Source organism: Epinephelus fuscoguttatus, linkage group LG19 (genome assembly GCF_011397635.1).
Source record: "Epinephelus fuscoguttatus linkage group LG19, E.fuscoguttatus.final_Chr_v1".
In the NCBI taxonomy this organism is placed as follows: Eukaryota; Metazoa; Chordata; class Actinopteri; order Perciformes; family Serranidae; genus Epinephelus; species Epinephelus fuscoguttatus.
This window is the reverse complement of record NC_064770.1, coordinates 20515086-20542973: the sequence shown is the minus strand read 5'-3', so window position 1 is coordinate 20542973 and position 27888 is coordinate 20515086. Positions and strand designations below refer to the sequence as shown.

The following is a 27888-nucleotide window of genomic DNA, read 5'->3' as shown; positions in this document are numbered from 1 at the left end:
GTGACTGTAGTTTTCATTATAAGCAAGTCAATTTGACTTCAGAAAAGGTATGGTGGTAGAAAAACACTAGGAAAAGCGACAAGGTTCATATAAGTCACAACATATTTTTCTTGCAGATACAAAGTATTGAATGCTAGTGTCATCCCTGAGGGACAGTTCATTGACAACAAGAAAGCGTCAGAGAAGCTGCTAGGCTCTATTGATGTGGACCACACCCAGTACAAGTTTGGACACACAAAAGTACATTTTCAATCACAATATTAATAGCTATAATATGTCTATTTCCTGGTGTATCCATGTGTGCCAATGACTGAATTACTTCACTTGATTATATAGGTGTTCTTCAAAGCTGGTCTGCTGGGTACCCTGGAGGAGATGAGAGATGACAAACTGGCTGCATTGGTGACCATGACTCAGGCTCTCTGCAGAGGATATGTCATGAGGAAGGAGTTTGTTAAGATGATGGAGAGGAGGTGGGATCCTCATACAGTACACTAAACTGTAGTGTCTAATCATAACACTGCAATACAGATGTTCTTGTCAAAATTCTATCCTCGGCTAAGTCGCATATCAGTAGAAATGACACATTATCTACTTTTATTTCAGAGAATCTATCTTTTCAATCCAGTACAATATTCGTTCATTCATGAATGTGAAGAACTGGCCATGGCTGAAACTGTACTTCAAGATCAAGCCTCTTCTGAAGAGTGCTGAGACTGAGAAGGAGCTCCAGCAGATGAAGGAGAACTACGATAAGATGCAAACAGACCTGGCTGCTGCTCTGGCCAAGAAGAAGGAACTGGAGGAGAAGATGGTTTCCCTGCTGCAGGAAAAGAATGACCTGCAACTGCAAGTGGCATCTGTGAGTAGAAAGCAAAGGCAGATGTAATTTTCTTTCATTTTGCATCCATTTAATAAGCTAAGTGATTACTGTCAGTCACACTAACATATATTTTTGTGAAACACCACGTGTGCAAAGAGTGTCACTCAACTGTCGTCGACAACCTAGATAAGATTTTAGGGTTCAATGCTACAACTTGTGAATATAAATTTGTTCAACATGGCTAGTCTGGCTCAAGAGTATATTAAATACCACATATTGTTATTGTGCAAACACACACTGTAGGAAACAGAGAATCTCTCAGATGCTGAGGAAAGGTGCGAAGGGCTCATTAAGAGCAAGATCCAGCTCGAGGCCAAACTCAAAGAGACAGCTGAGAGACTGGAGGATGAAGAGGAAATGAATGCTGAGCTGACTGCCAAGAAGAGGAAACTGGAGGATGAATGCTCCGAGCTAAAGAAAGACATTGATGACTTGGAGCTCACCTTGGCTAAAGTGGAGAAGGAGAAACATGCCACAGAAAACAAGGTTCAGAAAACTTGAAATATATATGCAGATAAAAAAAAATTTAAATGGTTCGATCAATGTTTGAAATATGTATAGATATTAAGATTGATATATACAAATGTATACCATTCATTTTTCTTTAGGTGAAAAACCTGACAGAAGAGATGGCATCTCAAGATGAAACCATTGCCAAGTTGACTAAGGAGAAGAAAGCCCTCCAAGAGGCCCACCAGCAAACACTTGATGATCTCCAGGCAGAGGAAGACAAAGTCAACACTCTGACCAAGGCCAAGACAAAGCTGGAACAGCAAGTGGACGATGTAAGAAAACAATGTCATGACTTTCCCTTGACCTTTTCCCTGTAATGACTTGGTATTTTTGGCACTGATGATCTGTCTTTTAAATGCCTCTAATGAACTGTCATTAACTGTCATTTGACAGCTCGAGGGATCTTTGGAGCAAGAGAAGAAGCTCCGCATGGACCTTGAGAGAGCCAAGAGAAAGCTTGAGGGAGATCTGAAACTGGCCCAAGAATCCATAATGGATCTGGAAAATGACAAGCAACAATCTGATGAGAAAATCAAGAAGTATGTGATTTGTTATTTTTGATATTTGATTTTACTATAACCATAATGCAACATAATGATCCAAAGTCAGCCATGACAGTAAAAAAAAATTTATCCTCTTCCAGGAAGGACTTTGAGATCAGCCAGCTCCTCAGCAAAATTGAGGATGAACAGTCTCTTGGTGCTCAGCTTCAGAAGAAGATCAAGGAACTCCAGGTAACATATTTGACATGAATATTAAAGTGAGTTTATCAAAAACAACATGTTCAAGCTAATAAGCTTCCTTGATATAACTACCACCAAATCTAGGCTCGCATTGAGGAGCTGGAGGAGGAGATTGAGGCCGAGAGGGCTGCTCGTGCTAAGGTGGAGAAGCAGAGGGCTGACCTCTCCAGGGAGCTTGAAGAGATCAGCGAGAGGCTTGAGGAGGCTGGTGGAGCAACAGCCGCTCAGATTGAGATGAACAAGAAGCGTGAGGCTGAGTTCCAGAAGCTGCGTCGTGATCTTGAAGAGTCTACCTTGCAGCATGAAGCCACCGCAGCAGCTCTCCGCAAGAAGCAGGCTGACAGTGTTGCAGAGCTGGGTGAGCAGATTGACAACCTCCAGCGTGTCAAGCAGAAGCTGGAGAAGGAAAAGAGCGAGTACAAGATGGAGATCGATGACCTCTCCAGCAACATGGAGAATGTTGCTAAAGCAAAGGTGAGTGCTTTGTGTAAAAGTAAAGGATTTGCTTTTCATTTAGCTCAGAAATATGGTCTATAAGTATTAAACAAGGCAGGACCGTGAAACTTAGAGAAATACTCAACAAAAATACTGTCGTTTATAGGGCAACTTGGAGAAACTGTGCAGAACTCTTGAGGACCAGTTGAGTGAGCTCAAAGCCAAAAATGATGAGAATGTTCGCCAGCTGAATGATGTCAACGCACAGAGGGCCAGACTGCAGACAGAGAATGGTGAGGCACCTATACTAAAAACTATTCTGTGGGTAGAGTTTGTCATGTGTGATACATAAACACACATAATGGTGACATGTACTGTACATTTAACAGTCCTGTACTGTAGAACTAAACACATAAAACCATTAAAAAAGAAGAATATCTTCATTAATAGCACATGAACATTTTGTCATTTAGGTGAGTTTGGTCGCCAGATTGAGGAGAAGGAAGCTCTTGTTTCCCAGCTGACCAGAGGCAAGCAGGCCTTCACTCAGCAGATTGAGGAGCTGAAGAGACATGTTGAGGAGGAAGTGAAGGTATGAAAAGTTAATATCTCTCAGATTCTTAAATGGTATAAATCAGCTTATCTGTTTCAAAATATATCCTATAACTTACAAAAAGACAAATTACTCAATATAAATGGATAAACTGATAGCTGTCATAAAACGGAAGTGAGAAAAAATGCTTTAGATCTGATTTGGACATGGGCTGTGTGTTCAACAGGCCAAGAACGCCCTGGCCCATGCTGTTCAGTCAGCCCGTCACGACTGTGATCTGCTCAGAGAGCAGTTTGAGGAGGAGCAGGAGGCCAAGGCTGAGCTGCAGCGTGGAATGTCCAAGGCCAACAGCGAGGTGGCTCAGTGGAGAAGCAAATATGAGACTGATGCTATCCAGCGCACTGAGGAGCTGGAGGAGGCCAAGTACATAAATATTTTCTTATTTCCTAAATTGGTAAAATTTTGCTTTCTATTTTTCCAATTAGCCACATGTAAATTCTTTTTCACTACAGGAAAAAGCTTGCCCAGCGCCTGCAGGATGCTGAGGAATCCATTGAGGCTGTGAACTCCAAGTGTGCCTCTCTGGAGAAGACCAAACAGAGGCTGCAGGGTGAGGTGGAGGACCTCATGATTGATGTGGAGAGAGCTAATGCTCTGGCTGCCAACCTTGACAAGAAGCAGAGGAACTTTGATAAGGTAAATGGTTAAACTGGTAATTATAACTAGTTTTATCACAAGAAACACAAACCTATGTCATTAACTAACCATTTATCAACCCATATAATTTTAGGTCCTGGCAGAATGGAAGCAGAAGTATGAGGAGAGCCAGGCAGAGCTGGAAGGAGCTCAGAAGGAGGCTCGCTCTCTCAGCACAGAAATGTTCAAGATGAAGAACTCCTATGAGGAGGCCCTGGATCAGCTGGAGACCATGAAGAGAGAGAACAAGAACCTGCAGCGTATGTCATTTTTACTACACATAGAGTAACTATCATCACAACTGTAAGTTTTTTTGTTGTTGGTTTTTTTTACCTCTATTGACGTAGTTTGTGTGTTACTTGGTGGTAAAAGCCTTGACACATCCCATTTCCTAGATATAACGTATACTAAGTAACTCTGGTATACATTACTCTAACTGTATTTGGCTTTGGATGATCTGTAGAGGAGATCTCAGATCTGTCTGAACAGCTTGGTGAGACTGGAAAGAGCATCCATGAACTGGAGAAAGCCAAGAAGGCTGTGGAGACTGAGAAGACTGAAATTCAGACAGCACTGGAGGAGGCTGAGGTAAAATCTTGATTAAGTAATATACTTTTAAATTAAATCAAACTAATCCATTTGGTATTAATTCAAGTGACATTTATTAACATAGTTAAAATTATTTAAAGGGCACACTGGAGCACGAGGAGGCCAAAATTCTCCGTGTTCAGCTTGAGCTCAACCAGATCAAAGGTGAGGTTGACAGGAAGTTGGCAGAGAAGGATGAGGAGATGGAGCAGATCAAGAGGAACAGCCAGAGAGTGATTGACTCCATGCAGAGCACTCTGGATGCTGAGGTCAGGAGCAGAAATGATGCCCTCAGAGTCAAGAAGAAGATGGAGGGAGACCTGAATGAGATGGAGATTCAGCTGAGCCATGCCAACAGGCAGGCTGCTGAGGCCCAGAAACAGCTGAGGAATGTCCAGGGACAGCTCAAGGTGAGTTTTGTTTGATTACTTATTTAATTAGTTTAGAATAAAAGACAAATAAGTGAACTTTTTTCTTTTCTTTTCAATGTCAGGATGCCCAACTGCACCTTGACGAAGCTCTCAGAGGACAGGAAGACATGAAGGAGCAGGTTGCCATGGTGGAGCGCAGAAATGGCCTGATGATGGCTGAGATTGAGGAGCTGAGAGTTGCTCTGGAGCAGACAGAGAGAGGCCGCAAAGTGGCTGAGCAGGAGTTGGTTGATGCCAGTGAGCGTGTTGGACTGCTTCACTCTCAGGTTTGCTGTCATAAATTCAAAAGAAACTAATACTTGAATACATTATAATAACAGTGTGTTATTAAACATGGCTTCTCTTTAACATGCAGAACACCAGTCTTCTGAACACCAAGAAGAAGCTGGAGGCTGACCTTGTCCAGATTCAGGGTGAAGTGGATGATTCAATTCAGGAAGCCAGGAATGCTGAGGAGAAAGCCAAAAAGGCGATCACTGATGTGAGTTTACATCTCTACCTCACCTTTGTTATGATTATAATCTTCTTCTGTGCACTGCTAATGTTAAGTTTATTATAGATTATGAATGATTTAGAGAACATTTTATCATTTTAGGCTGCCATGATGGCGGAGGAGCTGAAGAAGGAGCAGGACACCAGTGCTCACCTGGAGAGGATGAAGAAGAACCTGGAGGTCACAGTCAAGGACCTGCAGCACCGTCTGGATGAGGCTGAGAACCTCGCCATGAAGGGTGGCAAGAAGCAGCTCCAGAAACTGGAGGCCAGGGTATGCACTTCATGCACTGTGGCATAACGTCTTGTTTAAGCATGCAAATCAGACTTTCATCGAGTCGAATGTATTCAAATGCATTTCACTGCATTTTTTAATTAACTAACCATTATCACATTTCAGGTGCGTGAACTGGAAGCTGAAGTTGAGGCTGAGCAGAGGCGTGGAGCTGATGCTGTTAAAGGAGTCCGCAAATATGAGAGGAGAGTGAAGGAGCTGACCTACCAGGTAATTTATTTCACTAAAATACAAAAAAACAGCGTACTTTGAAGCCTTTATTCTCGTTCACTAATAATCCTTCATCTGTGTAGACTGAGGAGGACAAGAAGAATGTGACCAGACTTCAGGACCTGGTGGACAAGCTGCAGCTCAAAGTCAAGGCTTACAAGAGACAGTCTGAGGAGGCTGTAAGTGAACTACATTTATATGTCCAATAATTTAATCTAGAATAAATCATGCCATAACACCCAAATTAACTGCCTTTAAACTCGCTTTACAGGAGGAGCAGGCCAACACTCACATGTCCAGGCTCAGGAAGGTTCAACATGAGCTGGAGGAGGCTCAGGAGCGCGCTGACATCGCTGAGTCACAGGTCAACAAGCTGAGAGCTAAGAGCCGTGAAGCTGGAAAGGTAATCATTTCTGAACTAATATTTCAAAAAAAAAAAATAAATAAAGATGGCAATATAATTTTATTCTGGATCAGGAGTATTTAGTTGGGTATCGTGCTAACAACTTCCAATATCCCATTGCTACAATGTAGAGCCACTTTTAGAACCACGTGTATACAACCACACATGGTGAAATAGTCTGTGCCCACCCCTCAAAAATTGTTACTCATTTTAAATAATTTCATCTTTCTTGTGTTCTTTTGCAGGGAGGTGATGCTGAATAAGAGACCGCATCCAGATGCAGCAGCTCCACAAGGTTCATAAAATATGAGCCGACATTAATTATGTTTACACTTTTACCTTTCAATAAATATTATGCATATCACTCAACACCATTTTCTTTGTGTTTCCTCCAGTGCTTAAATTGTAAAATGAGTTCAACATTGCCGCTACATCATGGGGGAGCTGAATTAGTCTAACATGTTACAGGGCAGTTAAAATTATCACATGAAATTTACACTTAACTGTTTAGTAACATTTTTAGTTTAGTCACATTTTTTCAATGATAAATACTTGCTCTTAAATATAGTTACTCAAAGACATCTCAGACAGTACAGAAGAAATTTCACACAGAAATATTTTATGTCAATTGGCCAATCACATTCTGCATCATATCACCCATGAAAGTGTTTTATCTCCTCCTTAATATCACATACGTGGTAGATTAAGTGGTGACGTTAACTGTTAAGTGAACTATGGCTTTAAGTTTACCAGAAAAAAAAGAAAAGAAAGGACTAGTGTGTAGTTTCTTTTTCCAACTTATCTCTGGATGTACTACTACTTTTTTTGTCAGTTCATTTTGAAGAAATGGCAGCTTACTTACCATCACCTCAAAAGTTGAACAATAGCGTGTATATATATATGCATAGAAAAGCTCATTGAAGAGTAAAGTTAAAATGAGACTATTCTAAATCGATACTTGCATATGTATGTAGTGGACCAGAAAACCTTATGTTTCTGTTCCGTCACAGTAAATGTTTTGAACCTGATCATGTGGTGCTCTGCTACTAATTTGCAAACTTCAATGCCGGGAAAACGACTGACTTCTTGATCTCAAGGAAACTGATGAAGAATCAATTTCAATGAAGTTGATGCAGAGCCAGTTTCTAGCATCAACTTGCCAAGAATTTATATTACTAAGGACTTCTTATGGTCCCATAACACCTCTTCTCTGGTGAGAGACACTTACTTTAACAATGACATAAAGATGATAAGGGCCAAATTTGCAGATAGCTTTTCGTGAACTTTTACCAACATCAACCTCGTGAGTCAAGTGCATTAATTTGGTTATAGCTGTAATTACAATGTCACTATAACAGAATAGCATAGTTGTATAATCCTAAACACTTTACAGGAAGATTAGGCCAGCACTCACATGTTAAGGCTCAGGAATGTCAAGATGAGCTGGGGGAATCTCAGGAGCGCACTGACATCGCAGAGTCTCTCCAAGGTCAACAAGTTGAGAGCTAAGAGCTGTGATGCTGCATGGTATCTTCTCAATCTGTTGATTGATAATGACAGCATTAGAACTGTACACAAATACTTAATCTGATGGCTAAATGATATGGTTATAGGGTAGTAATGATATGATGATATGACAATTTGCTAGACTGACCTCATTTTCAGGATGCCAAACTGCACCCTGGTGATGCTGTCAGAGGACAGGAAGACATGAAGGAGCAGGTTGCTATGGTGAAACACAAAAATGGCCTGATGATGAGATTGAAGAGCTGAGAGTAGGTCTGGAGAAGACAGAGAGAGGACGCAAAGGGGCTGTGCAAGAATTGGCTGATGCTAGTGAGCATGCCGGACTGCCTCATTTTCAGGTGTACTGTCACTCAAAACAATATTCATCCTGTAAATATTGTGTGCAGTCCCTGATAATATTTTCTAAGCTCCATTTTCCAGGAAGCTTGGAAGAGGAGTTAGCCTGAAGCAACATTCATATTTTCACACACTAAACAAGTCTCACCAGTCCAGAATCTCTACTTCAGACTTTCCTAAATTCTTCTCTCATACACCATGCATCCAAACACATATGAATACATCCCAAATTCGATGACAGTATGGCACTATTTTCCTTTTCAGAAGTATTTTTTTGCCCAGTCCATTGTGTCAAGAAGTCTTGTTGTGTGTCTGTCCAGTTGAATTCTATAATTTAGCTAGTGTAAATTGAGCAGACTAATTGGACCTAGGGTCCATAAAAATGTTATTTTACATCTGTTGTCAACAATAAAGCAAGCCAGAATATGACATGTGTCAAATATTGAATATTCTTTCTTTCAGATAAGATTTGCTTTGTTTTCTTTCCACATGGCTCCAAACTACGGCTGAACAATATATTGATATTACACCGTTATCATGATATGAGACAAGATATGATCTTAGATTTTGGATATTGTAACATCGTAAATGTTGTCTTTTCATGTTTTTAAAAGCGGCATTAATGTCAGTGGTTAAGTTGAGAGTATATGCAGGTGTAGGGGATATAGCCGCCTCTTCTTGAGGCTCTTTTAAGTATAACCATCTATCAGCAAAAAAAATATATTGGAATATTTGCCATAGGATAGTATACAATTTATGCCAATATTACAAAGTCTGTCACAATATGATTCAATTTGATGCAATTTAGGGGCCTGCAATCGATATGAGACGATATCATATACCCATTTAACTCTTTTTTGTCATTAACAAAAGAAGCTGCCACCAATTTCTATTTTGCTTTTAGCCATAAAAGATAAAAATAACACATCAATATATGTAACTGCAGAAGTGCATTTAAGTTACTTTAATCTGACTCCACTAATACATAAAACAGCACATGCAATATGTTAACCTTCAGGGCTTTCTGCTATTAAGTCCTCTCTGAAAGATTTTTCATTTAAATCCAAACCATCATCTTTTAACTAACGGTCCATTTGGTTTAAAACCCTGATGGCAAACTTCATTCAACAGCAATAAAACATGGATTAACAACATCATTTAACATAAGTATCACATTCAGCTCAGTAATTACTGTCAAGCTTCAAGGACAAAACAACTGTTTTTTGCTAGTGACCCATTATTAGCATGTTTACATTGCATAACGTTAACTTACCCTAGCATCTAGTGTACTTTTCCCGCTACTTATAGCTTATAAAATGACATGTAACATTATCATTTTTTCTTACTGTTGGTTTAAGTCACTGAATGTCCCGACAGAAGAGCTCGGCTGAATATCGGCCAGCATGTAGGTTTTTTCCAGCAGGACATCGTTGAAACAGAGCAGCTAATGTTACTGCAGTGACAAGTTAGCAGGGTGACATGACCGTTAGTTAATTTAGCCATCTTGTTATATTAATTGTAACAACTAAGGTTGATGTCAGGTTCACTACAAATATCTATAGAAATATTTGCGACCTCCATGTTAAAATAAGCCAAGAAAAAAACCCCACAACTGTTGAATTTTAGGTGTTTTTCCAACACCACTGACGGAAAGTCGACTTTTCTTCATTAGCCAGAAACCATGGCAACAACAAGGTTCGAGTCGTGTGCATCACTTTTTTGTTCCCCTTGGAAACAGTTTCCGATGTGTTGTGAGATTTTATTTTTTTTTTACAGCTTTATTCAACAACAATCAAAGGCTGCTTCAACTTCTGCTAAATGTGGAACCCTGTACTAGTGTAGGGATGCTAGTCATATTGTAGGTTAAAACAGCCTAAACTACGTTAATTTACAATACATTTTGATTCGTTTCTTTGTCTACGTTATTCCAATTTTAGTGTCTATGCTTATGTCATGACCTCAAAATGAGCTAAAGTGTATTTTCAAAGACGCGACGACAGCACTTCAGGACACCACTGCTGTGTGCCGCAATGTACAGCTTCAGCTAAGTTTAATTCCTCTTAGTTTCTATGCATTTCCCAAAGACATTGAACTACAGAAGAGGTGGGTGATTATAATAAGACACAACGTGAAAATAAATAAGTTTGCCCTCTAGAAAAAGGATAATAGTTTGGGTTCAAATTAAGAGGTTTCTGTCGAAAGGGCTTCCTGGCAGAAATCCCCTAAATGCTAACTTCTCCCTTTTCTCTATTTGCAGCAATTTTCCTAAATGCTACATGTGTAGTCAAACTGGAGAAGATGTTTACATTTTGCTCTTGTTGTGTCTATTTGCAGGGCGTTGAGCTCTCAGGGCCACTGTATTACATGCCATGAACAGAAGCAATCTGGAAATGAAGTGCACACAAATCACTTAAAAGAATTCAAAACAGAAACCACTGGCAAGCCACTGTCTGAGATTATGGTGGGACTTAACAGTGGCACTTGTAACAGTGTAGACACTCACTGTTATGGAATGACAATTGGCTTAATATAAGCTCAGAACCATTGCAGGCATTCAAGCACTCTCCTGTGGCTTGGCTGTGTTCAGAGGGGCCATAGTCGGTACAAATTAATAGGGATCCCAATAGCACTCTAAATTTATGACCAGTCCTGCTCATTGCCAACAGGGCCCATTCATAAACACAGTGCTGACTGGCGTATTTGAAATGAAACAGAGGCAGTTAACTTGTGGTGCAATGTGGTACATAAAACTGTCATTGGCTGACAATGTGATCATTTAATTTTTCAGTCACATTTGTCTGACAATGCTGAGTAAGGGATTGTACGTTATTTATGAGGGGGGGAAGTCAAATAATTTGACTTATGGGTTTTATGTTTTGGCTTAGGGGAAGGGCATACAATTTTCAGTGGTTGTGTTTTGAACTTATCTTCACACCAATTCTTAAAGACGACATGCAGGTTAGAAAGGCAGGTTTTCGTTTAAAAAAATGGCCAAAATTACACAGTTTATCAAAGCCAGAAACTGTAAAAACAGAAATTATCGTTGGATTTTCAAATTTCCGATAGTCGCTGGACACATCATGTGCGACTACTTTTCAACTCCAGGATTTTGTCTTTAACTTTTAACTTTCAAATATCAAAAGGTGAGCTTTAAAATTTAGTAACAAATTTATAGTGGAGGGAGGGTCATGAATTTTCCACTAGTCACTCATGTAGCTTCAGGGAGGGTCAACAAAAAAAGTCACATCCCAGCCACCCTCTCCTCTGATAAGTATAAAACAGCCCCTAAGTAAGAAAGAAAATCTGGTGGACAACTTTCAACAGAGTAAAATGTAAAATATGAACAACCTATTGTGATATGAACAAATTACTTTCTTGACTTTATTGTGACTTCTTTTTTTCTTCCAAAGTCAAACTCAGTGCACCAAGGTAGGTAAGATTAACTGGATATAGGACCAGGTGTTGTATGTGGGTTTTTTACCTAGGCTTTTTATGAAGGGTTCTTACCATAAAAACTATTTCTGTGAAAGTTAATAAATAATCCTACACCATGGTTCAGAAAAAAAGTCATTGAAAACTTCTCCTTTAAATGATAGTCTTTCAAGAATGAGATAATTGCTTTCCTATGTTTATTAATATTTATTTATTTACTTATTTATTTGGCACTGTGACTAAGTGGCTCAAGTCATTATTTTACAAGCCACAAATAAGTTTTAAGGCTTGGCACTCAAGTCCCAAGTTTTTGTAGTCCTTGCCCTCACCATGTATTGCCTTTTTAAAAACAGAATAATAATGTTTTATGTTTACAAAAATTATGAATGCTTTTAAAAAGTTGTATTTTTTAAAACAAGTTTGTTGGAAGTTACTGCATCTGTAACTGTAATTGTAAACCTCCACATTTTGCAAACTGCAATTAGATTTTTGTTGACCACCACATAGTTTTTGTAAAAATGTACAATTGTTAGTGTGCTGCTGGGAATAAATAGCATTAATGTTTGCTGATTAAGGATATGTAGACCAATGAACTGATTCATAGCACACTTTTTAAATAACATTGTTTCATCCTTGGACTTGGGGGAAGGCAGCAAGTAGCCTATTTTCAAGTCAAAAGGTTGAAGTCCAAGTGAAAACAAAGTCACTGATGATAAAGTCCATGTCGTGTTGCATGTCTTTTTTGATTTTGTGTGAAGTCATCATCTTGAGTCTGACTTGAGTCCAAATCATATGACTCAAGTCCACAATTTAGAGGACATGGGTGTAACTATATACTGTATACAGTAGGTTACATGATGTTACAACCAGGAAGGATTAATTAACAGCAGTTAAAGGGGCTCTTGTCTTCATGGCACTAAACCCTCACAGTATGCATAAGAAGCACAGGTGTTGTTGGACCTTGGGGCAGATGCTATTTATGTGGATACTGCAGACTAACAGGTTGTCCATTTGTGCACCAAGATATTTTAGGAGTTGACTTGGGCTTTGTTCTGCTTATTGACAACTGCAGGGGAGTGGACCCTGGCCCTATGGCTTGTGACGTACATAAAGGCAATTTCCTTTGTTTAGAACCACAAAGACAGTATCATATGACCATTCAGCGCTGTTTGTGTGTCATTGATAAATGACTGACGGATCTGGTATGCTGCAATGATATGCCTCAACTATGGAGAAAATTACCGCTGTTAAATATTGTCTGATGTTTCACTCATGACACGAGATTATTTATGAAATATATGTGATATAAAGCTTTAGTGTTGAGCTCACCTTCTCCAACTTTCTTTTGTACTCCTTGTAATTCATTATCTCTTTAGAAATCATTGCATTTCATGTCAGATAATTACTATTAGTTACATAAATCCTGAAAACTCAGCATAAAAAAGTAAACCTGCCAGAGATCTCCCCCATTCAAACAAAATCAAACAAAGAAAAACTGAGACAGAGAGAGCTTGACCCACACAACCTTTAGTTCTCTCAATGTTACTACCCAGCCACGGAGGAGCCTTACACTCTTTCAAACCTTCTCAGGCCCCTCCTTGCCAGACATGTTTGGCATGTCATATGTCAGTTTAAGGCCTCAGTGCAAAGGGTGATCTATAAGCAACTACCAGACTCAAGGACATACAAAGGAGAGGGTTAGTCTGGACGATTTTCCGTCTTCTCTCCTAAACACAAAGGCCTGGCCCTTTCATGATAACCTAATTATGAGATGGACTCATATTGACATTCACAGTTTACACTTGCGGTAATGATGCAAAAGTTTGAGCTTTTACTTATTACAGAGAAGGAAAAAAACTTAAACGGCAGTATGTGCTCCACATATTCTGCATTTTAATCTTTTAAAAGTTAAATTATATACAACAATTTTTCAGGCAACTGGCAGTTGAAATGTGTCTTTTCACAAATTGTCCCTGCACACAAAGCACACACATGCAATCAGAGGCAGTTTGAGGGTTCAGTGCCTTGCTCAAGGTGAACTGGTACTCCTCCAGTTGCTAGTCCACACTCCACTCTTGATCAGTATGAGGACTTGAACCAAAAACCCTCTGGTTCTCAAGCCAGGTCCCGATGAGCTGAGCTTCTGCCCTGATGGTGGACTATTTAACTATAAGCACTGCAGCACTGGCAGCATTCACACTGGTGTAACTGAAACAACTCTGCATTGTGGAATTACATTAATTTGTAATTACATGGTTCTGTCCCTTATACTTCAAGAACTGTATAACTACTAGAACCTCAAAGCACAACATAAATATAACACTAATAAAATGGCAACTTAGGTTGGGGATTTACTGGGCTGAAAGGTTAAATACGGCTCAAATCAGCTGGCACATTTTGTCACAGTCACAGTAAGAGAGAATAGTGGGCCCTGTGTGTGTGTGTGTGTGTGTGTGTGTGTGTGTGCAGCACGCTCTGTATTCAAGGTGACACAGCACGTAGCCATACATGCCATCTGTAGCAAACTTTCAGCCTTAGAAAATGAACAATTTCCGACCAGATAGATGTAATGGAAAGACAGGCTCTTGTTTTTGTGATGCAGACTGGGAAATAGTGCTAAACCACGGCTAAAAAACTAAATCCTCTCCCTCTGATGTGCAAAAATAGCCCTTTAATTTGTTTAAGCACACCAAGGGTCAAACAAGTTGTCAAAAGGGGGAAAAAAACGATTGAAGACCTTTGACCTTACTTGAATAGCTTGTGTGCGACACATGTCTGTACAATAGCCACCTACTTATTGAGGTGTCATTCCTCAAGGTCATTGCCTTTTTTTAAAGTAAGAAGGTTAGGTAAATATCAAAAGGAAAAACACAACGTTACTCAATAAATACATCCAATAACTAGGAAAAAGTACAAATTTCTTTCCCCTCACTTGTTTCAAATCTTAACTTTCATTAATTCTGGATGTTCTTTTCATTCATGGTAATATTACAGCTCTGGAATCTCCAACATCTTGTTTATAGGCCTGCGATTTATTTTGGGTCTTATCCCTGCCTAGATGGCAACTGTTCTTCCACTCCATTCCAAGGCGATATGTAATCCCTTTGCAGCTTTTATGGAATGGTGCTCAGTCTCAATTTTATTTCAGACATCTGAGATGTGCAGCCATCCTGCAACTGTATACCAGTGACATTTACATGCCTCTCCAAGACCACAGCCTGTGCCTGCCATAGCACACTACAGTAAGATTATTATTACTAACACTGAGGATCATTAACCAAGTAGCATTTTGTTATTGAAACAAGTAGGTGACAGATCTGTCTGTTAATGGAAAGCATATTATCTAGTGTACAAATGCTCAAAATATACCCCCAGAATGTCCTGCTATTTTCTGACTGAACGACTCTGACCCTGTTTTATAGACATTGTTGACCCTGTTTTATTGGACAAATGTCCTTCAGCTGTACACCTGTGACGATTTGGGGCTTCCCCAAAAATGAAAAAAAAACATAAATCCATACCAGTATATTTTACAGCTTACATGCAAATCTTTACTTTAGATATTAAGTATCATTCTTACCTTCAGCAATATTTATAAATATTTGAATTAATGTCAGTATATTCATTTGTACCAATATAATATTTTGCTGTTGGTCTTTCATACTGTAAAAGTGAATAAACTGTATTGTAAGCATGCATATATATTGTTAGATATGTGGTGCAATAGCTTGGAAGTCATATGGGATATGTATGTAAACACATAATTTCAAAAATAATTTTATGGACACTGTGCTTTTTGACCATTCAGATTAAGCACCAACCAACAGTGACAAAAGTAAGTACAAGCGAACATCAATCAATCTAAAAGTCAATGTCACAGGCTTAGTGACAACAGGACAAGAATGTATGACCAAACTGAGCAGGGCACACCTACTGAGAAGACATGCTGCCTCTATAAAAGAGGCTGCTCAGGACTGTGTGATAACTGGTAGGCTTCCAGCTCAGGTAAGTGCACCAGCTTTCATTGATTAGTGTTGTGTACGTAGTTCAGTTATGTACTTGCAACAGTGCATAAAAGTATCATTTAATAATTTCATTTATTTATTTTTATTGGGTGTGCTATATGAAATGTGTTGCTGGTAAAAACTTTAGAAATAGTGTGTGTATATTTTAGAGATTAACCTCTATAAATGTATGTACTCATGCTTGTCAATTCATTAATAGGATAAAAAGAACAGACCTGACTGTTTTCTGCTGGGACCAGAGGGGGTAAATTATAGATTATTTCAAATGATATCCACACTTTCAAAACACACCTCACCTGACAGGCCTTCAAATTGCATGTTAACATTCATTAAAACAAATACCAGAGATACTTACTATGACTGACCTCCCCTTATTCTCAGTCACTTAAGGAGCCATCATGAGTACAGACGCGGAGATGGAGCAGTATGGCCCTGCGGCCATTTACCTGCGAAAACCAGAAAAGGAGCGGATTGAGGCTCAGACTGCTCCATTTGATGCCAAAACGGCCTTCTTCGTGGCTGATCCTGACACCATGTATTCCAAGGGTAAACTCATCAAAAGAGAGGGTGGCAAAGCCACAGTTGAGACACTGGCATTGGAAGGAAAGGAATCAAAAGTAAGTGTAATCATGTAAAACTCAAATGACCCTAAGAAGGACAGACAGACAGTTCTCTAGCACATTTAAATGGCACTGACTTTATTACTTCCCATACTATCTCAGCAAAAGAGAATATTTTTTATTAAACTACTGTCTGAGACTACATGACAATCTGAGTGATTTTTTTCTTTCCTACTCAGACCCTCACTGTAAAAGAGGACGACATCCATCCCATGAACCCTCCAAAGTTCGATAAGATGGAGGACATGGCCATGATGACCCACCTCAACGAGCCATCTGTGTTGTTTAACCTTAAAGAGCGTTTTGCATCATGGATGATCTACGTAAGCTCCAATCTTATAATTTAGCGGGCTTGTATCTGCAAAGCTAATGCATCAAAAGTGATTATGTTCCTCTCCATGCTGCCACAGACCTACTCTGGCCTGTTCTGCGTTGTCGTGAACCCCTACAAGTGGCTTCCTGTGTACGATGCTCAGGTTGTGGGAGCATACAGAGGCAAGAAGAGGATTGAGGCTCCACCCCACATCTTCTCCATCTCTGACAATGCCTATCAGTTCATGCTCACAGGTAAGACCCAAGTTAAGGCAGAATTTGAGGTGCAGTGACAAAGAAGAATCTTAACTATAGGTTTAAGTCAATTGTGTGTGTGCTCATATTTCAGACCGTGAGAACCAGTCTATCCTTATCACGTGAGTACAATACAACTTGTGTGGACAGTTATTTTGCAACTTCATGACTATCTTGCTAATATGTAAAGATATATCCTTTTATTCCCCAGTGGAGAATCTGGTGCAGGAAAGACTGTCAACACCAAGCGTGTCATCCAGTACTTTGCAACAATTGCAGTGGCTGGAGCTAAGAAGGCAGATAGTGGCAAAATGCAGGTAAAATTGGTTGTCTGCTGAGCATCTGAGCCGCAGTCGATTGTTGCTGAACACTTTCATACAGCCATATAATGTCTTTATATAGGGTTCACTGGAAGATCAAATCATTGCAGCCAACCCTCTGCTGGAGGCCTATGGTAATGCCAAGACTGTGAGGAATGACAACTCCTCTCGTTTTGTAAGTGTTCATATCATGTATGTTTGCATAACTTTCTTATGCTTAAGAGTCAAACTGATATTTTCTGGTAAATCTTTAGGGTAAATTCATCAGAATCCACTTTGGCTCCAGTGGCAAGCTGGCCTCAGCTGATATTGAAACTTGTAAGTTAGTGTCCTTTTGTAGTTGGCAACAATTACAAGTGCACAAATGTGGCACCAGCTCCATCACCAATTCTTTATATCTTACAAACACTCACAGATCTGCTGGAGAAGTCCCGTGTCACCTTCCAGTTGTCTGCTGAGAGGAGCTACCATATCTTCTATCAGCTGATGACTGGCCACAAGCCTGAGATTCTGGGTATGTTAATAGACAAAAAAATGATGATGATAATAATAATAAGTAAATAAGAGTATGCACCCATTGATTCATTTCCTCTAATTTCTTCTAGAGGCTCTTCTGATCACAACCAACCCCTATGACTATCCAATGATCAGTCAGGGTGAAATCACTGTCAAAAGCATCAATGATGTGGAGGAGTTCATTGCAACAGATGTAAGTTAATAGTTATTTGTGATAAAAAAGCAAGTGAATGTCAGAATTACCTGATTTTCTAAAAGGATTTGCTGTGCATGAACTGCAGACCGCTGTTGACATCTTGGGCTTCACTGCTGAGGAGAAGATTGCCATTTACAAGCTGACTGGAGCTGTGATGCATCATGGCAACATGAAATTCAAGCAGAAGCAGCGTGAGGAGCAGGCTGAACCTGATGGCACTGAGGGTAATTATATGTGATATTACATCATAGAATGTCATTATACTACATCAAAGCACATTAAGCAGGTAGATCATGAATACAAACACCTTTTTTGCATAAGCTAATACTGTAAGAATGGAATCACAACTTATTGGCATCTATCACCTATAGATAAGGTCTGGCAGTCAGTGTTGTAGTACTCGAGACTGGACTTGGTCTCAGATAAAGAGGACTTGGGATTTTGTTTTAAGACCTGTCAAGACCACAACCGTGGGGATATGACTAAATTATAGTTGAAGTTGATTTCATCTACTTAGGATTTGTTTGTATTTGTGTACTCACAGAAAACAAACATTCTCACACATAACATTTACCTCTGCAATGCCTTTTGATAATTTTATCAAGACATTTCTCCTGGTCAACTTGAACATAAACACATATATGCAGTATATGGCAATAAAAGAGATAAATGAAGATGAATCTTCATTTGTTTTCTGTGGGGGGTTTTATGGGAGTATGGATCTTTTACATCAATTTCAGGGGTGTCTCTGGTTTGCATATTCCACATTTCATCGTAAGTGCGTCATGCAGTGTGAGACTTTGATTACAACCCTGCTGGCAGTCAGCACTCTGATGTGTGCATTTTTAACCTCCTGCAACCCTGTGTCCTCATATGAGCACATTACATTTAGAGTTGGCTGCACCTTTTACTTCATTTTGCTGAACTTAGACCTTTTTCATGGACAATTCCTTGTGCCATCTAGTGACAGCGTAAGTGCAGTACACTAATCCATGAAAAAACAAAATGGCAGCCATCTCTGCTGAGTCAGTCGCCAAGTGTGGACAAGGTACAAAACCTGGTCAGATTTTATGGTTGAAACTTCTTGAGATATACTTAATAACACTAATATGGCATACAAATCTTATCAGTTTTAGCAATAGTGACAAGCTAAGACACTGTTAATTAGGAAGAACACGTCTGAGGACATTAGGACTTTGTTATTGTATTATTGCAGCATTTCACGCAGGCTCATTAGGTGTGACAGATCGTTCCTACAAACAACAAGGACATTCCTAGCTAGGAATATAGAGCAAGGAAAACTCATACAGAGTTACAAAAATAAGCAAATAACAGACAGTTAAACACTTGTGACTATTAGAGATAAACTCATCATCCCCATATGAGGACATCATTTTTTCTCCAAAACTACAAAATGTTCACAGACAGTGCTTAGTTTTTTTATGCTTATCAGGTCCTACTGATCCAAAATAGGAAGGACAAGTTGAAAATGCATACCAAACAAAACCTCGCTCTCAGAAGATTACAGCAACATGAGACAGCTTACAGAAAGGAAAAAAAGGCCAGAATTGCAGGACCATCAATCACTGATAAATGATTTATTATGTCAAGGAAACAGACTGCAAGGTATCATAACATATTCCAGTCAAACTGCATGAATGAAGAGAAATAGCAGTCACAAGCTGTAACTAACCAAAAGGCTCATGATAGACTAATATTACAGAGGGAGTGACAAATGAACTATCAGTAATTGCCAACAAGTGTTCTACTTTCTACATATGACACACAGTTTTCAGGCGTGTTTTTAATGGTTGATTTTACAGATTTATTACAATTAATATTCTTGCTTAATAGTCTTAACATTGCTTTGTTAGATCCTGTGTATTCCAGTGCACTAATGGAAACATTTTTTCCCCTCAATCAGTGGCCGATAAAATTGCCTACCTCATGGGCCTGAACTCAGCCGATATGCTGAAAGCTCTGTGCTACCCAAGAGTCAAGGTCGGAAACGAGATGGTGACCAAAGGTCAGACCGTGCCACAGGTAACAAAACAGAAAACATGATGTTTGAAAAAAACATATTAGCGTTTTGATATAATATCTGATTATATTATATATTTTTGAGAAACTGCCACACAGAAATCCTTATTTCTAGGTCAACAATGCTGTCAGTGCTCTGTGCAAGTCCGTCTATGAGAAAATGTTCTTGTGGATGGTCGTCCGAATCAATGAGATGCTGGACACAAAGCAGCCAAGACAGTTCTTCATTGGAGTGTTGGATATCGCTGGATTTGAGATCTTTGATGTAAGTAATAAAAACACAACATACAAATATACAAACACAACAAGCCCAATCGACTGAGTATCCACCTGTATACAATAGTTCAACAGCTTGGAGCAACTCTGTATCAACTTCACCAATGAGAAACTGCAACAGTTCTTCAACCATCACATGTTTGTCCTGGAGCAAGAGGAGTACAAGAAGGAAGGCATTGAGTGGGAGTTCATTGACTTTGGTATGGACTTGGCTGCCTGCATTGAGCTTATTGAGAAGGTAAAACAACTCTGTCAGGTAGAACTTAAATCCTGTTTTCTGACTACCTGCTAGATTGTTTTTAACATGGCAAAATGTCCTTTCAGCCAATGGGCATCTTCTCCATCCTTGAAGAGGAGTGCATGTTCCCCAAGGCTACAGACACTTCTTTCAAGAACAAGCTGCATGATCAGCATCTTGGCAAGACCAAGGCATTTGAGAAGCCAAAGCCTGGAAAGGGCAAGGCTGAAGCTCACTTCTCCCTGGTTCACTATGCTGGTACAGTGGACTACAATATCACTGGCTGGCTGGACAAGAACAAGGACCCCCTGAATGACTCAGTTGTTCAGCTCTACCAGAAAGCTTCAAACAAACTGCTGTCAATGTTGTATGCAACTCATGCTTCATCTGAGGGTACTGTAACTTCTACGTGGCAATTCAGTTACTCATTTAATGACAACATCCACTTTCCTTCAGGAAATAAACCAGTGCAATGAATAAAGAGTTAATTATTTGCTGGCACTGTGTTTAAAAATGCAGAGTCTGGTGGCGGTGGCGGTGGCAAGAAGGGTGGTGGAAAGAAGAAGGGTGGTTCCTTCCAGACTGTGTCTGCCCTTTTTAGAGTATGTTTAACACCCCAAAATCAAGTTCAAATTTAAGCTGATAGGCTGAAGTTTTGAATTTGAAATTTGTTTTAAATATTAATATTTCACCTCACAGGAGAACTTGGGCAAGCTGATGACCAACTTGAGGAGTACTCATCCTCATTTTGTGCGCTGCTTGATTCCTAATGAATCAAAGACCCCAGGTTTGTTCTTTTTGTGTTGTTGTTGTTGTTGCTGCTATTTTGTAAATGTTCTCTCTCAAAAGTAGCCACTTTTGAGGGAAGAAAAGACGAGCCAAAATGCTTAATACATTGACTTATTTTGTACAATGTGCAGGCCTTATGGAGAACCACTTGGTCATCCACCAGCTGAGGTGTAACGGTGTGCTGGAGGGCATCAGAATCTGCAGAAAGGGCTTCCCCAGCAGAATCCTCTACGGTGACTTTAAGCAGAGGTGACTGTAGTTTTCATTATAAGCAAGTCAATTTGACTTCAGAAAAGGTATGGTGGTAGAAAAACACTAGGAAAAGATGCAAGGTAAATATAAGTAACAAATTGTTTTTTCTTGCAGATACAAAGTATTGAATGCTAGTGTCATCCCCGAGGGACAGTTCATTGACAACAAGAAAGCTTCAGAGAAGCTGCTGGGCTCTATTGATGTGGACCACACTCAGTACAAGTTTGGACACACAAAGGTTAATTCTTATAGTCAGTATTAACAGACTTGTGCTTGTGCAGTTTTTCTGTTCTATTCAAAGGTGCTAACGATAAATTACCTTTACATAGGTGTTCTTCAAAGCTGGTCTGCTGGGTACCCTGGAGGAGATGAGAGATGACAAACTGGCTGCATTGGTGACCATGACTCAGGCACTCTGCAGAGGTTTCCTCATGAGGAAAGAGTTTGTTAAGATGATGGAGCGAAGGTATGATTGTCATGCAGCATACTAAATCAACTCTCAAAGTCCAGTGTGATGCTAAACAACACTTATATTGTTAATGTTATTTTATCAGAGATGCAATCTTCACCATCCAATACAACGTCCGATCATTTATGAATGTGAAGAACTGGCCATGGATGCATCTGTACTTCAAGATCAAGCCTCTTCTGAAGAGCGCTGAAACTGAGAAGGAGCTCCAGCAGATGAAGGAGAACTATGATAAGATGCAAACTGACCTGGCTACTGCTCTGGCCAAGAAGAAGGAACTGGAGGAGAAGATGGTTTCCCTGCTGCAGGAAAAGAATGACCTGCAACTGCAAGTGGCATCTGTGAGTAGAAAGCAAAGGCAGACGTTTTGCTTTGCCCAAACAATCCATTGCATCTTGAAGCATGTTTCAGTCAAAATAATGGCATATGTATATGTTGAAACCATAGGAAAGTGAGAATCTCTCAGATGCTGAGGAAAGGTGCGAGGGGCTCATTAAGAGCAAGATCCAGCTCGAGGCAAAACTCAAAGAGACAACTGAGAGACTGGAGGATGAAGAGGAAATGAATGCTGAGCTGACTGCCAAGAAGAGGAAACTGGAGGATGAATGCTCTGAGCTGAAGAAAGACATTGATGACTTGGAGCTCACCTTGGCTAAAGTGGAGAAGGAGAAACATGCCACGGAAAACAAGGTTCATGAAACTTAAAATATACACAGATGTAAAATTATAAAATGTTTCTATAAAGGTTTCAAAATGTATAGATCTTAAATTATGACAAAAATTTACCATTCATGCCTTTTTTAGGTGAAAAACCTGACAGAAGAGATGGCATCTCAAGATGAGACCATTGCCAAGTTGACTAAGGAGAAGAAAGCCCTCCAAGAGGCCCACCAGCAAACACTTGATGATCTCCAGGCAGAGGAAGACAAAGTCAACACTCTGACCAAGGCCAAGACAAAGCTGGAACAGCAAGTGGACGATGTAAGAAAACAATGTCATGATTTTCCCTTGACCTTTTCTCTGTAATGACTTGGTATTTTTGGCACTGATGATCTGTCTTTTAAATGCCTGTAATGAACTGTCATTGACTGTCATTTGACAGCTCGAGGGATCTCTGGAGCAAGAGAAGAAGCTCCGCATGGACCTTGAGAGAGCCAAGAGAAAGCTTGAGGGAGATCTGAAACTGGCCCAGGAATCCATAATGGATCTGGAAAATGACAAGCAACAATCTGAGGAAAAACTAAAGAAGTATGTTTTTAGTTATTTTTGATATATGATTTTACTAGAAACCATAATGCAACATAATGATCTGGAGTCAGCCATGACATTAAAAAAAACATTTTGTTATCTTATTCCAGGAAGGACTTTGAGACCAGCCAGCTCCTCAGCAAAATTGAGGATGAACAGTCTCTTGGTGCTCAGCTTCAGAAGAAGATCAAGGAACTCCAGGTAACATATTTGACATGAATATTAAAGTGAGTTTATCAAAAACAACATGTTCAAGCTAATAAGCTTCCTTGATATAACTACCACCAAATCTAGGCTCGCATTGAGGAGCTGGAGGAGGAGATTGAGGCTGAGAGGGCTGCTCGTGCTAAGGTGGAGAAGCAGAGGGCTGACCTCTCCAGGGAGCTTGAAGAGATCAGCGAGAGGCTTGAGGAGGCTGGTGGAGCAACAGCCGCTCAGATTGAGATGAACAAGAAGCGTGAGACTGAGTTCCAGAAGCTGCGTCGTGATCTTGAAGAGTCTACCTTGCAGCATGAAGCCACCGCAGCAGCTCTCCGCAAGAAGCAGGCTGACAGTGTTGCAGAGCTGGGAGAGCAGATTGACAACCTCCAGCGTGTCAAGCAGAAGCTGGAGAAGGAAAAGAGCGAGTACAAGATGGAGATCGATGACCTCTCCAGCAACATGGAGGCTGTTGCTAAAGCAAAGGTATGCACTGTTTTTGCAGGAAAACACATTCACATAAGATGGCACAGTGGTTCAGTGGTTAGCATTGTTGCCTTACAGTAAGAGGGTGGGGGAGCCCATATGTGCCGAGTTTGCATGTTCTCCCCACAACACCATGGGTTTTCTCCGGGCTCTCCAGCTTCCTCTCCCAGTCCAGAGACAAGCAGGTTAGGTGTTCCCGTGAGAGTGACTGGTTGTCTGTCTCAATGTGTCAGCCCTGTGATAATCTAGAGACCTGTCTAGGGTGTAGCCCGCCTCCCACCCAATGTCATCCCCCCCAGTAAATAATATTATATATTAATACAGGATATCTGTGCACTGCATTTACTTTATGCCAATTGCAGGCCAATCTGGAGAAAATGTGCCGAACTCTTGAAGACCAACTAAGTGAAATCAAGTCCAAAAATGATGAGAATGTTCGTCAGCTGAATGACTTGAGTGCACAGAGGGCCAGACTGCAAACAGAGAATGGTGTGTACCCAATGATGTATTATGTGCAATACAATGTTAATAGTGCTATTCCAATTTTCCAGTAAAATGATTAATTTGTGTGTTTAAATTGAAACACTGTGATGTGTATATAAGGCGTAGTTACTGAGGTCACAGCTTGCATGTCATGTTTTTTGTTGTTGTGTTGAAAATTCCACATGAATAACTTCTCTCTTCCTCTTACTATCTGACTCTTATTCTTTTAGGTGAGTTTACGCGCCAGATTGAGGAGAAAGAAGCTCTCATTTCCCAGCTGACCAGAGGCAAACAGGCCTTCACTCAGCAGATTGAAGAGCTTAAGAGACACATTGAGGAAGAAGTGAAGGTATACTGTCTTGCATTGCCCACTTCATAATGCAATGTGTGCTTGGACTGTCTGATTTCATCAAGTATGGATATCCAGTAATATGGTTTTACTGGATTTACTTATGGCAAACCTGGTCAGTAAAAGGGAAATTGGGTAGCCTGTGTAAGAAAATCTATTCTGTGTATGTGCTACAGAACTTTAACCAAAATAATTAAACTTTTATGCTTCTTATGATGAATTTGTAGGCCAAGAACGCCCTGGCCCATGCTGTTCAGTCAGCCCGTCATGACTGTGATCTGCTCAGAGAGCAGTTTGAGGAGGAGCAGGAGGCCAAGGCTGAGCTGCAGCGTGGAATGTCCAAGGCCAACAGTGAGGTGGCTCAGTGGAGAAGCAAATATGAGACTGATGCTATCCAGCGCACTGAGGAGCTGGAGGAGGCCAAGTACATAAAACTATTCTAGTTTTCATAAACAAATATGGTTTCAATTCAATATTCACATCAGATATTTTTTGCAAAATCATATTTACTTGTTCTCCACAGGAAAAAGCTTGCCCAGCGCCTGCAGGATGCTGAGGAATCCATTGAGGCTGTGAACTCCAAGTGTGCCTCTCTGGAGAAGACCAAACAGAGGCTGCAGGGTGAGGTGGAGGACCTCATGATTGATGTGGAGAGAGCTAATGCTCTGGCTGCCAACCTTGACAAGAAGCAGAGGAACTTTGATAAGGTAAATGGTTAAACTGGTAATTATAACTAGTTTTACCAAAAGAAACACAAACCTATGTCATTAACTAACCATTTATCAACCCATATAATTTTAGGTCCTGGCAGAATGGAAGCAGAAGTATGAGGAGGGTCAGGCAGAGCTGGAAGGAGCTCAGAAGGAGGCTCGCTCTCTCAGCACTGAACTGTTTAAGATGAAGAACTCCTATGAGGAGGCCCTGGATCATCTGGAGACCATGAAGAGAGAGAACAAGAACCTGCAGCGTACGTGAACTTCTATCTACATTAAAGGCAAATAATTTATTGCCGGTTGTGATGAGTCTAAGAGTTTCTTGTATTTTCTCTGTAGAGGAGATCTCAGATCTGACTGAACAGATTGGTGAGACTGGAAAAAGCATCCATGAGCTGGAGAAAGCCAAGAAGGCTGTAGAAAGTGAGAAGGTTGAAATTCAGACTGCTCTGGAGGAAGCAGAGGTATCATCTTTTATATTTCATCTGTTTGCTTTTGCAAAAAAATATTTATTGGCTCTCTATGCCATTAGTTTTCTTTAACTTATCTAAAATATATTTTGTTAAAATGACAACAATTATTGTGGTTGTTAGCTATGCTCAGCGTACTTTTCTTGCAGGGTACACTGGAGCACGAGGAGTCCAAGATTCTTCGTATTCAGCTTGAGCTCAACCAGGTCAAAGGTGAGATTGACAGGAAGTTGGCAGAGAAGGATGAGGAGATGGAGCAGATCAAGAGGAACAGCCAGAGGGTGATTGACTCCATGCAGAGCACTCTGGATTCTGAGGTCAGGAGCAGAAATGATGCCCTGAGAATCAAGAAGAAGATGGAGGGAGACCTGAATGAGATGGAGATTCAGCTGAGCCATGCCAACAGGCAGGCTGCTGAGGCCCAGAAACAGCTGAGGAATGTCCAGGGACAGCTCAAGGTGAGTTTTGTTCATTTACTGATGAAAGAAACTGTTTGAGAGTAAGGAAAGTTAAGATTAATTCTTTATTTGTATGTTTTCAGGATGCCCAACTGCATCTTGACGAAGCTCTCAGAGGACAGGAAGACATGAAGGAGCAGGTTGCCATGGTGGAGCGCAGAAACGGCCTGATGCTGGCTGAGATTGAGGAGCTGAGAGCTGCTCTGGAGCAGACAGAGAGGGGCCGCAAAGTGGCTGAGCAGGAGTTGGTTGATGCCAGTGAGCGTGTTGGACTGCTTCACTCTCAGGTTCAGATTCATTAATTCATGAGGAACAGGTATTTTGAATACATTCGAATATCTTATTAAACACAACTTTTCATTAACATGCAGAACACCAGTCTTCTGAACACCAAGAAGAAGCTGGAGTCTGACCTTGTCCAGATTCAGGGTGAAGTGGATGATTCAGTTCAGGAAGCCAGGAATGCTGAGGAGAAAGCCAAAAAGGCGATCACTGATGTGAGTTTACGTCTCTACCTCACCTTTGTTATGTTATTGGTCTACTTCCATGCACTCATCTTAACTTTATAATAGTTTATGAATTAATTCAAGAAAACTGTATCATTTTAGGCTGCCATGATGGCAGAGGAGCTGAAGAAGGAGCAGGACACCAGTGCTCACCTGGAGAGGATGAAGAAGAACCTGGAGGTCACAGTCAAGGACCTGCAGCACCGTCTGGATGAGGCTGAGAACCTCGCCATGAAGGGTGGCAAGAAGCAGCTCCAGAAACTGGAGGCCAGGGTATGCACTGGATATAAATGTTCACAAATCATTTGAAGAGTAAACATCATTCCTTAAATGCACAATAAACTTTGCCTTTCTTTCTCTGAAGTCAAATACTCGTACAAAGCATTATTCATTTTTTTTTTTAATAATTTATCATCACATTTCAGGTGCGCGAGCTGGAAGGTGAGGTTGAGGCTGAGCAGAGGCGTGGAGCTGATGCTGTAAAAGGAGTCCGCAAATATGAGAGGAGAGTAAAGGAGCTGACCTACCAGGTAAATTTACTTTGACTAAAAAACACTATAATTACTCTTTGATTCAAGCGGTGGAAAGTAACCAGACACCATACAATTTTGAGGTACTTCATCTATCTGCTTCAGCCCTCTAAGTGGCAATCCTTTATCTGTGTAGACTGAGGAGGACAAGAAGAATGTGACCAGACTTCAGGACCTGGTGGACAAGCTGCAGCTCAAAGTCAAGGCTTACAAGAGACAGTCTGAGGAGGCTGTAAGTGAACTACATTAATGTGACTTATCGCGCAGTGGAATTAATAATGATGTCACCATTAACCAAATGAATATAACTCTAAACCCTTTACAGGAGGAGCAGGCCAACACTCACATGTCCAGGCTGAGGAAGGTTCAGCATGAGCTGGAGGAGGCTCAGGAGCGTGCTGACATCGCTGAGTCCCAGGTCAACAAGATGAGAGCCAAGAGCCGTGAAGCTGGAAAGGTAATTTTTCCACAAAATGTTCCATTGCTTTTTCAGTCAGTTGTACTGACTGAAAACCCATGTCTACAAGTACTAATTATCTGTCTCCTCTTTCAGGGAAGTGACTCTGCTGAATGAGATACAAGATCCAGCTGAGGCCTTTTAA

At 40.4% G+C, this 27888-nt stretch overlaps 3 protein-coding genes across 3 annotated transcripts in view; all 3 read left to right on the top strand.

Moving 5' to 3' along the window:
- The window catches only part of LOC125879800 (myosin heavy chain, fast skeletal muscle), a 12048-nt gene extending 5432 nt beyond the window's left edge, over positions 1–6616 (top strand). The window contains exons 20-41 of the mRNA XM_049561882.1: positions 117–240; positions 337–473; positions 607–862; positions 1127–1369; positions 1492–1668; positions 1790–1935; positions 2040–2130; positions 2224–2613; positions 2741–2867; positions 3048–3166; positions 3354–3550; positions 3640–3823; positions 3918–4083; positions 4287–4411; positions 4513–4821; positions 4905–5108; positions 5198–5323; positions 5438–5608; positions 5735–5839; positions 5923–6018; positions 6111–6242; positions 6488–6616. Of these exons, the coding sequence (XP_049417839.1) occupies positions 117–240; positions 337–473; positions 607–862; positions 1127–1369; positions 1492–1668; positions 1790–1935; positions 2040–2130; positions 2224–2613; positions 2741–2867; positions 3048–3166; positions 3354–3550; positions 3640–3823; positions 3918–4083; positions 4287–4411; positions 4513–4821; positions 4905–5108; positions 5198–5323; positions 5438–5608; positions 5735–5839; positions 5923–6018; positions 6111–6242; positions 6488–6505 (3643 nt within the window). The 3' untranslated portion in view covers positions 6506–6616. The remainder of the gene's footprint in view (positions 1–116; positions 241–336; positions 474–606; positions 863–1126; positions 1370–1491; positions 1669–1789; positions 1936–2039; positions 2131–2223; positions 2614–2740; positions 2868–3047; positions 3167–3353; positions 3551–3639; positions 3824–3917; positions 4084–4286; positions 4412–4512; positions 4822–4904; positions 5109–5197; positions 5324–5437; positions 5609–5734; positions 5840–5922; positions 6019–6110; positions 6243–6487) is intronic.
- LOC125879571 (myosin heavy chain, fast skeletal muscle-like) lies at positions 1149–27888 on the top strand. The gene is made up of 20 exons (XM_049561521.1): positions 1149–1271; positions 22385–22535; positions 22650–22826; positions 22948–23093; positions 23204–23294; positions 23388–23777; positions 24140–24266; positions 24491–24609; positions 24837–25033; positions 25133–25316; positions 25411–25576; positions 25662–25786; positions 25942–26250; positions 26334–26537; positions 26622–26747; positions 26859–27029; positions 27182–27286; positions 27423–27518; positions 27612–27778; positions 27840–27888. The coding sequence occupies exons 2-20, from the start codon at positions 22407–22409 to the stop codon at positions 27886–27888; spliced, it is 3078 nt and encodes a 1025-aa protein (XP_049417478.1). The 5' UTR covers positions 1149–1271; positions 22385–22406.
- Positions 15979–21880, top strand: LOC125879572 (myosin heavy chain, fast skeletal muscle-like). Its single transcript, XM_049561522.1, has 19 exons — positions 15979–16179; positions 16362–16505; positions 16593–16749; positions 16844–16871; positions 16961–17066; positions 17152–17244; positions 17324–17387; positions 17485–17583; positions 17675–17778; positions 17867–18005; positions 19706–19824; positions 19937–20086; positions 20165–20335; positions 20422–20728; positions 20855–20937; positions 21035–21122; positions 21256–21373; positions 21491–21614; positions 21706–21880. Exons 1-19 carry the CDS (start codon positions 15979–15981, stop codon positions 21865–21867), a joined length of 2457 nt encoding a protein of 818 aa, XP_049417479.1. The 3' UTR covers positions 21868–21880.